Source organism: Coregonus lavaretus (assembly GCF_964263955.1).
Source record: "Coregonus lavaretus genome assembly, chromosome: 25".
NCBI classification, from domain to species: Eukaryota; Metazoa; Chordata; class Actinopteri; order Salmoniformes; family Salmonidae; genus Coregonus; species Coregonus lavaretus.
Window position 1 is genome coordinate 22,461,342 of NC_140012.1, and position 13,161 is coordinate 22,474,502.

Genomic DNA, 13,161 nt, shown 5'->3' on the forward strand with positions numbered 1-13,161 from the left:
TTGAGCCAGTTTGCTACAGCAGGAAAATAATCCTACAGCAAAAGGAAATGTTAATTATTATGTGGATTATAATGAATGGACATTTTTGTAAGGGTTGATACATTTTTCTTTAGGGCAAATCAAGTCTGAAATTTCAAAGTGGAAATTACAAACTTTAGAAGCATTTTTAAAACTCAAATACACAAGTTTGCATTTCCAAATTCCACAAATTCTCATCAACAAAATAGTAATCAAATTATATATATGTAGGCATAATACTGCAGTGAATAGCTTATACCCAATGAATTTACACAGTGAAATATAAATATTTTTAATCAGATTATGAAATTACAGGCAGCCTAGGATAGTGTGATCCCCAGGCTGCGGTCCCAGTTCCCACAAGCATGCAGCTCGAAAATCTCCCCAATTGATTAGCTTTTTAGGGACAAGAATGATCATACCTAGGCTATAACAACACAATGCAATAATGCATTTTTCTTCTTCTAGTGAGTAAAGAATTCTAGTCTAGGCTGTAGGCCTAAATTGCAGCGAATATGCCATTTTAATGACCACTAAGCGGTTATGATATGGTTTGGTTTGGAAAGTTTTTTTTGCCTGGTCACAAACAGCTGATGTGTTGTGCATTGAAGTCCACAAGCGAAGGGAAAAGGTGAGAGGAGGGGAGCGCATAGATGTGAGAAGGAATACAATGTGGCTGCTATGAAAGTGAACTGTGTTTGCACGTGATCAGGGGTGTATTCATTCCACCGATTCTGTTGAAAAACGTTTCTTAAACGGAAGCAAACTGAACAAAACAGGGATAAACATACCTGAATTAGTCCAATCGAAAGTCTCGTTTGCAAATGTTGGACTAATGTTTACACCCTATATCAGCTACACACAGGCAAGAGTGTGCAAGGCGGTATTGAATGTGTTACTGTCTGTCCATGTGTCACTGTCACCTCAAATTTCTCTCGACCTGTGTGCACCTACGTTGTAAACTTTCATTCATAGGCTAGGTTGTATCAACCTCATGATGGGTATATGGAAAATTAGAGTATCATGTAGTAGCCTAAACCTATCACTTTTACATTTGAACTGGGTGAATGGAATATGAATGACAGTCATCCAATAGGCTGTAATAGAAATAAGGCCATGCTCATGAAAAACAAATCGTCCTCCCTCATCTTAAAAGGGACTGACTGCCACTGGTTTTCAATGCATGTTTAATTCCAAAACAATAATAATCTAGCCTAGGCAACCATTTGGATCAACAATGGGTATTTTCTCGACAGTTTACAAGGTCCAGAAAGGCACATTAGCAGGTCTGTCATAGTGTGTATTTTGTCAGGATATATTGGCCTTAACAGATAGACCTACCATCGAAAATATGGCCTTCTCATGAACTGTTTTTTCGTGGATCATCATTCTCCCAAGTGTCCTATAATTAATGTGGCCACCAGTATGCTCACACATGCCCAGTTATTCAGGCAAGCTTACCACAGTGCGCTCTGCCTTCTCTCCTCTCCAAGCAGCCTTGCAGCACCTAGAACCAAGAATGCTTCAATAGAACGAGTTTTTGATTGATTGTCAATGTTTTATGGTTGGAGGGGCTGGGGAAAAATGCGCTCTGAAAGTGATCCAAATGATAGCTCTAGTTATTGTTCTCCACTCTTTTTGTAGTTAGCGTTGTAGTGTGAACACTGCTGTTCACTTGAATTAGAACGACATTTTAAAAAATCATTATAGTTATCGATAAAGTTATCGTCCTTGGTGTGGACCGCCCCTAACGAGTCCCTAATCGGGCAAAAAGCTTCAAAATAAAAGTATTCCCTTTACTTGAGCACAAGATCACAAATCGTAGTATATTTAGCGTGTTTCAAGATGCGTTCTGTTTATCTGATCCTACCCTCTCCTTTTGATGCTATTTTGGTAAGTATTGAGGCTTATTTTTGAGTTCTAATGGTTATTTGTAAATAGGTACTCTGCCAAGGTGGGTAAGTGAAATAAAATATGCAATCAGTGCATGTTCAAAAACGTAATTAACGTTATGTTAATAAGGGGACATCGAAATGTGAATTAAACAACAATGATAAATAGTAATGTGTTGAAAGGGAATTAACGATTGAAAAGGCTTTATTCTTCATTAAATAATATCTGGAATAATAATTTAATTCCCATTCCACTAGATGGCAGTGTCCCCCATGCTGCTCCCAGTCAGGGGTCTGAGGATTCAGAAACAAAATAGTTTATGCTCTTGAAACGCATCCGTGCATTGGTAGATGTGCTGTACATTGTTATGAATAGTTATGTTACACTGCTATAGACTGTTATCACAGTTATTGATTGTTATAGATACGTAAAAAATTATACATTATTATTACACTGTTAAAACAACAGACCTACACTGTGAATATTTCAAATGAATATTTGTGTGGAATGTTTACATCAATTGGACAGACAGCACATTTATCTATTTCATTGTTACCTGATTTAAAAGTTGTGGACAGAAATGTGGGCCACACTGTGGCCCTGAAAGAAAGACCTCTCCAACGGGGCCAATGTGAAAATGTTTTCTTCAAAACATGTTTAAATCCTGTTCTGTTAAGAGTTGACAGTGGTTTAAAAACATTAATACTTCCAGCAACGGTGTTGGTATTGTTGTATCATTATAATTTATGGTTAAATGTTTTATATTATACAGTAAATCGATATTTGTTAATTGATTTCAATAATGTTGCTTGTTTTTTCAATAAATGTATGTTTAAGTCACTTCAAACTATAATCTTTGTGATTTAAAATCAGAAAAAGGTCCTGTAAAAGTCAAGTAAAACAATTTCAGTGGGACTTTTATTTTGACATTTTACCGTATGATCACGTGACCTAAATGTCAGTAAATTCACAATGCTCAACAAATCTGTGAGCTCGCTACCTCTCTCCACTGGGAAAGAATTCGGCCGAAAAAAGGAAGAAAATAAACCAAGGGCGCAGCTAGCCGAGCTGGTTATGGAAACAAAGCCGAAAAACTCGTTGATGCTTCAATGATTCTGCAAGAGGCGCGTTGTCCGCTTACTATGTGTGAACGGGGAGTGAATTTCGCAGGACATTTGTAGTCTGGACCTTTTTAACCCTAGCTAAACAGCTAGGCGAGAGGATTTCTAGCTCGCTAGCTTACCTACTAGCCAGCGAAGAAGCAGTGTTGGTAGATTTAGCAAAGAGCAACCGCTAGCTACGATTGTAGCTAGCTAGCTCTTGCTAGCCAGCTACCTCCACTTTTGCGATTTTCCTTCAAATGGGAGTATGTTATTATGTGCAATTGCTGTTTTCGCAGTTTGCACAATAACATAAATTATTACAACAAAACCCAGCTAGCTAGTTTGTTAATCGCTTAGCTACTCGTTCGACTTTGTGAATGAAGGACAGGCCATGGACTGAATAACGCAGAAGAATGGTGTCTCGCTATCTTGATGACTAGCAGTCATATATTGGATCATATAAATTGAGTACAACAAAACAATAGAAACCTTGAATTTGGTGTGTGTGTGTTAAACTCAAGACCACTAGTTAGCCTATGTAGTTATTTGGAACATCATGCATTAGATTTGCTGGGCCGTTGTTCCAAATTGAATGAAAGAAACGTAGAGAACGGGATTATCCATTCTGTTGTCAATTTGTAACTAATTTGCATTTACGGTGAACGGAGGCGATATACAATGTCTACAGCGAAAGAGAACCCTTGCAGAAAATTCCAGGCGAACATTTTTAATAAAAGTAAATGTCAGAACTGCTTCAAACCTCGGGAGTTGCATCTCTTGACCGATCAAGATCTGAATCAGGTAAATAATTGTTATTGTGATGATGTAGCCACATTGTCGCATAGGTACTTGTAACATGTGAACTCTGCTAATCTAGCTACAATGTAATCATTTGGTCGTCTCGAGCTTGCTGTTGCTGCCAAGTTGTGTAACAGTCGAATGTTGGCAACATTGTAGCCAGCTACCTAGTCAAACTTCCAGTTAGCATTCTAAAGCATTTTGTAACTGACACAATGTTGTCATTTCATGCTGTCTACTTTGCCATCCTCAAGTCTATTAATTGGATAATTGGGCATCTAAGTGTCTACTGTGATTATAGCTCAGCGTGTGTGTCATTCTGTCTGTGTCCTCATTCAGTGACCATTTGTTGAAGACCGACTCCTTTAGAGAGTAACTAATGGTGTATTATTTATATACACACACTGTATACCCTGCTTCAGTCTGACAAACTAAGGCGTGGTCTCACAATCAACCAGTGGTTCAATATGAGGAATCAGCTGTAATAATAGGACCCTGGTTCAAAGCCACAAATTAACATTAGATTTGGATAGATTCATCGGATAAGGGAGGTTTTTGACCAGCTTCAGGTTAGACATAACATTTATTACTGGCAAATAACACCATCCTCCCAAAAGGAGGAATCAGCTGACCCATCATGGGTCCTGTCCAATCTTGTTAGATCATTGCAGATGAAGAACAGGAGATGAGGAGGGGAAGGCACTTAGACTTTTCCACCCAGATTTCTCTCTCTGAGATCGTTAGCTAGTCTCTGTTGTATCCTGTAATTGATCCCATGCGCTGAGGTCCAGATGGGCCCTTGAACATGGCTCAAGAACAGCAATGCCAGCGAGCATCCTCTCCTCCACAAAGATTGTGTGTGTGTGTGTTTCTCTGCTTGTGTATTAGTGAGAATGTGTGTGTTTCTCTGCTTGTGTAGTGTATGAGTGAGAAAGTGTGTGTGTGTTTGCGTTTCTCTGCTTGTGTGTGTGTGACAGCCTGCTTGTGATTACTGCGGGGTTAACCCCTTCAGACCCAGCCTCCTGAGTCAGGACTAGAATCTTGAAGCGATTACATCACTTCTTTAATCCTCCTGAGACCCAGCCTTGCTCTCTCCCAGGGCCTTTATGGCATCACCAGTGGAACCAGAGATGCTTCTATCCGCTGCTCTATCCATATAGGGCTAGAAATTAGTTGGTCTCGTACCAGGGGAGTCTTAACCTGATAATGTAAACAATACTCTACAGCTAGCTAGCTCTAATCTCATAAAATAAAACGACCCTTTAAAATAAGTTTCTAGCCCAAATCTATCCAAGGAACTAGTCATGACATTGACTGCCATTTTGGACAGGAAAATGTAAACAACACTGAAGAATGTAGCCTATCTGCTCTCTCATATTCCTCTGGTTAGTAGATAAACTTAATAACCCAGTCAGGGTGCTTCAATGGTGCATCTTAATGCAGTTTAAACACTGGATGGCTCCTAGAGGCGCTCATTATGGTGCTGCAGTGTTTCCCCTAGCATTTTTCCAGCAGCGGTGGCAACGGTCGCGGAAGGGGGGGTGTTGGTGGGGTCAGGCAAGGTTTTTCTGGATCAAAAAGGGGCTTAGGTGGTGGCATTGTCGGGGGCGTGGTTGGGCCTTTGGCTTGGCATAAATCGGCCTGGAATTGGCAACATAGAGAAATGTTGTTTTTCAGCTAATTTCCTGCAATTCCATAAATTTTTCTGTGGAGCTGAGACATTTTTATGCAGCGTGAAAGCTAATTTCCTGCAATCCAACGCATTTTGCCATGGCTAATTCTGTGTTCTTATGCTCAAACATAATAAAACCAATGGGGCCCCCCGGGCATGTGCCCTGCGTGCCCCGTCAGTAATCCAGCCATGCAAAAAAATACTCCTAAATTAGACGTTTTTAGAATGGTCTATTCTCCCTGACTGTCTAGCTTTTGTTTTGGTGATTTCTAGTTCTCAAAGATCATATTATTTAAAAAATGTATAGGTCAGTTATATTTTCTACATACTTTGTCTGGTTTTAGTCATTTAAGTTTATACTGAAAGTTTCTTGTTGTGGCGGGAACAATTTAGCAGTGGTGGTGCGACCCTGCTAAATGAATAAAGGGGAAACACTGTGGTGTTTGCCAGAGAGCAGTTTTTACGTTCTGTTGGGAGAGGACGATAGTTTCAAAGGTGTTTTTCTGGATCGAGGCTATTGCTGAGCTACGCTGCTTTGTAGTTCCTGAGGCATCGGCGAGATGGAGAACCCATTCAGGATAGAAGGTGGGAGGGAGAGAGTGGGAGGCAAGGATATGATGGAAGTACAGACAGACTGAGGGACGAGAGAGAGGGTGGTGGGTGAGAGAACAGTTTGAGAGATGTAGTGGGGCACAGGGAGATGATGGGAGTATAGAGGAAAGGAGAGAGAAGAGAACACTCAGGGAGAGATGGTAGGAGGCAGGGGTATGGAGAGATTTAAGGGAGGGAGGAGAGGAAGAGCTTGTGAAAGAAAGTGCGGGGTTGGGATTGAAACTAGAACAGAGTTTCCCACGGGTTACTCTCACCAGTGGAGCCCAGAGTTCTCAAATGCACGTACATAGATCTCAATTCCACATGGTCCAGAATCATGTATGTTAGACCTATAAGTTCCAGTTCTATCTATACTGAACAAAAATAAACAACATGCAACAATTTCAAATATTTTACTGAGCTACAGTTCATATAAGGAAATCAGTATATTGAAATAAATAAATTAGGCCCTAACCTATGGACTGCACGACTGGGAATACAGATATGCATCTGTTGGGCACAGGTGCTTAAAAAAAAAAGTAGGGGCATGGATCAGAAAACCAGGCAGTATCTGGTGTGACCACTATTTTCCTCATGCAGCGCCACACATCTCCTTCACATAGCGTTGATCAGGCTGTTGATTGTGGCCTGTAGAATGTTGTCCCACTCCTCTTCAATGGCTGTGCGAAGTTGCTGATTATTGGGAGGAACTGGAATACGCTGTCGTACACATCGATCCAGAGCATTCCAAACATTATCAATGGGTGACATGTCGGGTGTGTATGCAGGCCCTGGAAGAACTGGGACATTTTCAGCTTCCAGGAATTGTGCACAGATCCTTGCGACATGGGGCCGTACATTATCATGTTGAAACATTAGGTGATGGCGGCAGATGAATGGCACAGCAATGGGCCTCAGGATCTCGTCATGGCATCTCTGTGCATTAAAATTGCCATCGATAAAATGCAGTTGTGTTCGTTGTCTGTAGCTTATGCCTGCCTATACCATACCCCCACCGCCACCATGGGGTAATACGTTTGCAACGATGACATCAGCAAACCACGACGCCATACACATGGTCTGCGGTTATGAGGCCAGTTGGACGTACTGCCAAATTCTCTAAAACGACATTGGAGGCGGCTTATGGTAGAGAAATTAACATTAAATTATCTGGCAACAGCTCTGGTGGACATTCCTGCAGTCAGCATGCAAATCGCACGCTCCCTCAACTTGAGACATCTGTGGCATTGTGTTATGTGACAACTGCATTTGAGTAGCCTTTTATTGTTCCCAGCACAAGGTGCACCAGTGTAATGATCATGCTGTTTAATCAGCTTCTTGATATGCCACACCTGTCAGGTGGATGGATGGATTATCTTAGCAAAGGAGAAATGCTCACTAACAGAGATGTAAACATTTGTGCACATCATCTGAGAGAAATATGCTTTTTGTGCATAACGAAAATTTCAGGGATCTTTTATTTCAGCTCAAGGCTCTGCAATGGTTTTACTTGGCTAGCAGGAGTAAGGTGGACTTTTAGATGGGTCTACCGTACATTTGAATGGACCTTTTGGCTTGGCTCCTAAATGAGTGGAGGAGAGTGGCGCGTCCAGGCCTCCCTGGACTGTACTGGGGAGGCAATGAAGGGTTAACACGAGATCATTAGAGGACACAACATTGTATCTGTACCATTATGGCATCTGTGAGAGTATGAGCAGCACCATTAAGGCCATCTCCATTTTGAAGTAGTCAATTTTCTTCTACTTCTTCTATGAGTTGGTAAACAAACTGAAAGGCTGCATACTGCCACTTGGAGTGTGTTGTTTGAACAGGTATAAAGCCAAGGTTGGCGATTTACTGCCACCTGCAGTTATGGAATGTTTTCTCACAAGTATAATTCATTGGCTGATCCCTCCTGATGACCTGGATGGAATGATGTGATCCTTCCTTAACCCATAGTAAGTCCCACCCAGTTTTCTACTTAAAAATTGTGAAAATCCTCAATAGCGCTACCCATGCTAAAACAGACTTTTAGCCACTAGAGTCCTCTATCTATCTCTATGGGTTAACCTCACTGCCGGTGGGAGGCCTTGCCTTGGAGGGCTGGAATGGAGGGGGAAGGTAGGTCTGTTGGAGAGAGCTGAGGGGGGAGGGCAAGGTCACGGGAGGACCACTTTAGAGGAAGTGAGGCCTGTGTGTGTGAAGGAAGATTGGAGGGAGAAAGGGTGCAAGGGTGTGTCCCTCCTCTCCAGGTCTCCTGGCTCCTCAGCCCACCAACATTGCTACAGGCCACAGCTGCTCGCTTACACTGCCTCTCCTTGTCTGTCTCGCTCATTCTCTCCTGTCCAGCTCTTTCTTGCTCACTCGGTCTCTTTCTCTCTGCTGCTGTCTGTCTCGCTCTCTCTTTGGATGTTTTGAAAGAGAGAAGAATGGAGAAAGGGGTTATGCATTATAGCACAACCTGTGTGATATGGGCTCATTTATTGATAACATTGCCCATATAAGATCTGAGGACAGGAAACATCCATTTTGGATCGTAGCCTATGCCTTGACTTCAGCGCTGCAGATAATCAGCTAATCATCAAGTAAAATCATCAGTCATAATTACTGCCAAAATGCCAGACTCTTATCAGATTTCTTAGGACTAGGTCATGCCACGTTTATCTCCTCAATCACCCATCACCTGTTAAAAGTAAACGATTAAATCAGTCTATAGGCACATTAGGCAGTCAGTTTATGCAAGCTGAAATAAGGCATATATGGATGGATTTATGACAGACATGCAGGGACACGGGCTAGCTAGCGACAGCCAGGGCCAATACCCAGACTAATAATCGTATACTCCTCTACTGCAGGTAAGACGCTAGCCTGGATTTTGAGGTAAAGAAAAAAGGTTGGAGGGGATTTTTTTTTATATAGCAAAACAGGGCTGACAGCTGCTTCTTGGTAATGTTTAACAGTAAAAGTTGGAGACAAAGACAAATACGTTTTAGTAGAGTGCAAAGAGCAGCCATTTTAAACAGCCTCCCCCTCACCCTGTGGGAGCTCTACTCCATGTTTATACATTTCCACATCTTTTGAACTTCTGTGTTTTCATTGGAAACAAGCAGGTTTTTGGCTCAAACAACTTCCATGAGGTGAATGTAGGTTGATAGGCAGGCGCTGTTGTCATTCACACAAAGCTTCATTTATGTAATTTGAACGCAAGGCAATCGTGTATATCAAACGTTGCTAATTACGCCGACAGGCTTGCTAACTGGTTTTGTGTGGTTTCAAAACTGCCTCATTGAGAGGGTCTGTAGGAACATCTGGACCACAATGTGCTCTCTCCTTTCATTCACCCCTCCTTTCTCAGTGCTTCCCCCTCCCCCCCATTTTTAATGATTGTCTAAATTGCTCTGTTTTACAGGCCAAACCTATTTATGGCGGATGGCTGTGCTTGGCCCCCGAGGGAACAGACTTTGACAACCCCATGCAGAGATCCCGGGTAAGATCACCCATGAGGCGTGTATGTGTGCGTGCTCACATGGAATGGGGGATGGGTTAGTATGTGTGTTCCCTGTTCTTCCATAGCATTGTAGTCTCATGATAAACAGACAAACACCATTCCCGGGCAGCAGAACCTTATAGTGAGAGGGGATGGGTGACCATCAGGAGGTTTTAATCCACTTAAAATCCATTTGGGAAGTAAGCTGAGGTGTAATGGAAGCGCTTGAAACACAGCCCTAACATATGGTCAGAGAAATGGGCTTTAAATCTGCGTACGTAGAGTGTTTTCTTTTCATGCCAATTCACCAGGTGCTATACATCACAAGGTTTCAGCGCACATACGGGTGCACAGTGTCGAGAACGGGCCGAGCACTCACTCATGTCCGGATCATGGAATCTATTCAACACACTGCGCTAAGCCATATGGGCCATGGCGCCGGAGAACCTGCTCTAACTTGGGGGCAAGGCCGCTGGGGTGGCATTTGCATAACAATAGCTAACTGTGAACATGGGTTTACACCTTTGACGGTTAACACCAAACAAAGCAACTTTTGATTATGCAGAGGTTGTTGATTCTGCTCTTCACAAGTCGTCACTGTCAGCCCTAGCAATGTGTTAAGGAAAATCGCCTATTTTGAATGCACTTGGTGAGGTAGGTGATTCAGGGGTTCCGGGTTAGAGGATAAGGAGAGAGACTTGAGGTTCCGTTTTAGAGTCTGTGCTCCCGTTTTATTTCCTCCAAATCAAACATAATCCATCTAAATTTCCATTGACTTGTGCTAAAAGTAAACAAAAAACATTTGCATCAGCATATTTTACATCATAAACATTATTTTTCACAATCTGAGCCAGTAGTCAATCATAAATATCATAATTTCTCCAAAGCAGTAAAATAAATATTCATTACGAAGGTATAAATTAGATCCTTTCAATATGCAAACATTTCTATCAATATGCGACACAACATCCTACCGCTAATAAACAACAGTGCATCTTTAAATGCAGATCAATTGAAACATGAAAATAATGTAAAAAATATTGGGGTTGCTTACGTTTGGGTATTGGACTCACAGATAACAGAAATGAAAGGATAAATGTTGGTTTTGTACTACTGCTTGGATTGTTTGGCACTGAACTGAAAGACAAAGGAACTCAGGTATTTAACAAGTGAAATTGGTTGCAGGTGTGCTCAGAGCATAGAGCTGTATAGAGGTCTCTAGTGCCAAAAAGCGTGTTTAACATGGGCAGCGCCATTGAGGTCTGATACGTTGCAATCTCTATACATCTCTATGGCTCAGAGGTGCCTGCAATTAAAGAGACAGTTAACAAAAAGTGTGATTAAAGGAACAGTTAACTAATAAGTCTAAGAAAAATGAGAGCCTTTGCTACACCTAAAGAAACACAATTTCCTATAACATCAGGGTGTATACACTAGTATAACACTGGCGTTACAGTTGAAAAGCAGCAATAGAGAGTACTAGTGTTGTCACGATACCAGAATTTTGACTTCAATACCAGGTTTAGTATCACAATACTCGATACTCGATACCAAAACGATACCACTGCAAAAAAAGAAGCCATATTAGCAAGTCACAGAATGGCACTTGATCCAGACAGATAAACTCAGCTACTGCCCTGTTCAATCGTTGGGCATCTTTTGAGTTCAATATCATTACATAAAAAAATTTTTACATAAAAAATTTTGAGAGTCCGCCATGTATACATTAATTAATCAATTATACAATAAATGTGACTTTGTTTTTACCATTCTAACTACATAACAACATAATGGTAATTTCTTTTGAATAGTAAATCTTTATTGATAAACTGGGTAAATCAATATCTAGCCTAGGCCTATCCACAATACAGGTGAATGCATATTCAATGTGTGCATGCATTGAGTTATTGAGCTTGTTTTGGCTGATTTCATGGGGCTACAGATGACAAACAATCTGGGACTTATTTTATTGTACTGATCAACAACATTTGTATAGAAGTAGCTTATTTTATACAAATGTGCGCCTTCTCTTTAACAGAGTTCGCTGATCATCTTTGGGAGAGACGTGAGAGAGACTGAATAAGTAAATGAATAATGTTTTTGGTGGCAATCAGCTTTGAAATTAGCATATTTTGCATTGTAGTTTGCATATAGTCACAAACTAAGTACTAGGGTAGTGAATGGATGTTATCTTTAGCTGTCAGCTAGCAAGAAAAATGGAAGCTACCAATATCTTTTTGCATTGTAAAGTGTTCTAGCATGTATAGACATTGTTTTGCGAACAATAATTACGCTTAAAAATGTCCACATGCCGTGTCGCATTATTCAAGTATGTTGACTTCTGTGCAGCATGATGGCCCCGTGTAGCTCAGTTGGTAGAGCATGGCGCTTGCAACGCCAGGGTTGTGGGTTCGATTCCCACGGGGGGCCAGTATGAAAAAAACAAAAAAAAACATGTATGCACTCACTAACTGTTAAGTCGCTCTGGATAAGAGCGTCTGCTAAATGACTAAAATGTAATGATGTAACATGATGCAGCCCAGACTCCCAGTGCTGGCTAGCGATGAGTAAGGGGAGCAGGCGTGCTATAATAAGGGGTCGACTGCGCTGATAGGCAGGCTTGATTCGTGACACACATTTGACAGAAGTACCGAAACTAACAACTTCTAGTACTGAACTGTTTTTTATGTTCTAGAGAGGGCAGGTTGGCTAAGACTAACTACAGTAATAGATGTTACTGTTTCATCAGGGAGCCACAAAGATTAAGTAAACAAATGTAATCGCTGAATTCATGTCATGCTTGCTATTTCATGCAGCCACAGAATAGAAAGAAGCTAAACAAAATTTGCATTGTTTAAAGTTGAGACATATCATGTTGACTAGCCAATCACAGTGACATGAGATTCAATCTAGTCATGATCAGTTTAATATATTTCATTCAGGTAAGCTTAGTAGATTGGAGGTCAGAGACCTGGCAGTGTGGTGCCAGGACAACAACCTCTCCCTCAACGTCAGCAAGACAAAGGAGCTGATCGTGGACTACAGGAAACGGATGGCCGAGCACGCCCCCATTCACATCGACAGGGCTGTAGTGGAGCGGATCCAGAGCTTCAAGCTCCTCGGTGTCCACATCACTAAGGATCTTTCATGGTCCACACACCAACACAGTCGTGAAGAGGGTCATGACAACGCCTCTTTCACCTCAGGAGGCTCAAAAGATTTGGCATGGGCCCTCAGATCCTCAAAGTTCTACAGCTGCACAATTGAGAGCATCTTGACTGGCTGCATCACTGCTTGGTATGGCAACTGCTTGGCATCCGACCGCAAGGCGCTACAGAGGGTAGTGCGTACTGCCCAGTACATCGCTGGGGCCGAGCTCCCTGACATCAAGGACCTGTATACCAGGCGGTGTCAGAGGAAGGCCCTAAAATCTGTCAAAGACTCCAGCCACCCAAGTCATAGACTGTTCTCTCTGCTACCGCACGTCAAGCAGTACTGATGCACCAAGTCTGGAACCAACAGGACCCTGAACAGCTTCTTCCCCCAAACCATAAGACTGCTAAATAGTTATTTGAATAGTTAAACAAATAGCTACCAGG

General features: G+C 41.8%; 1 protein-coding gene across 4 annotated transcripts in view; it reads left to right on the forward strand.

The window, feature by feature from the left end:
• Positions 1 to 2,902: 2,902 nt before the first annotated feature.
• LOC311101024 (myosin phosphatase Rho interacting protein) overlaps positions 2,903 to 13,161 on the forward strand; it is a 75,537-nt gene continuing 65,278 nt past the window's right edge. For all 4 annotated transcript variants that reach the window (XM_084142035.1, XM_084142032.1, XM_084142034.1 and 1 more), the window contains exons 1-2: positions 2,903 to 3,815; positions 9,485 to 9,562. In XM_084142035.1, coding sequence (XP_083998161.1) covers positions 3,693 to 3,815; positions 9,485 to 9,562 — 201 coding nt within the window. In that variant the 5' untranslated portion in view covers positions 2,903 to 3,692. The remainder of the gene's footprint in view (positions 3,816 to 9,484; positions 9,563 to 13,161) is intronic.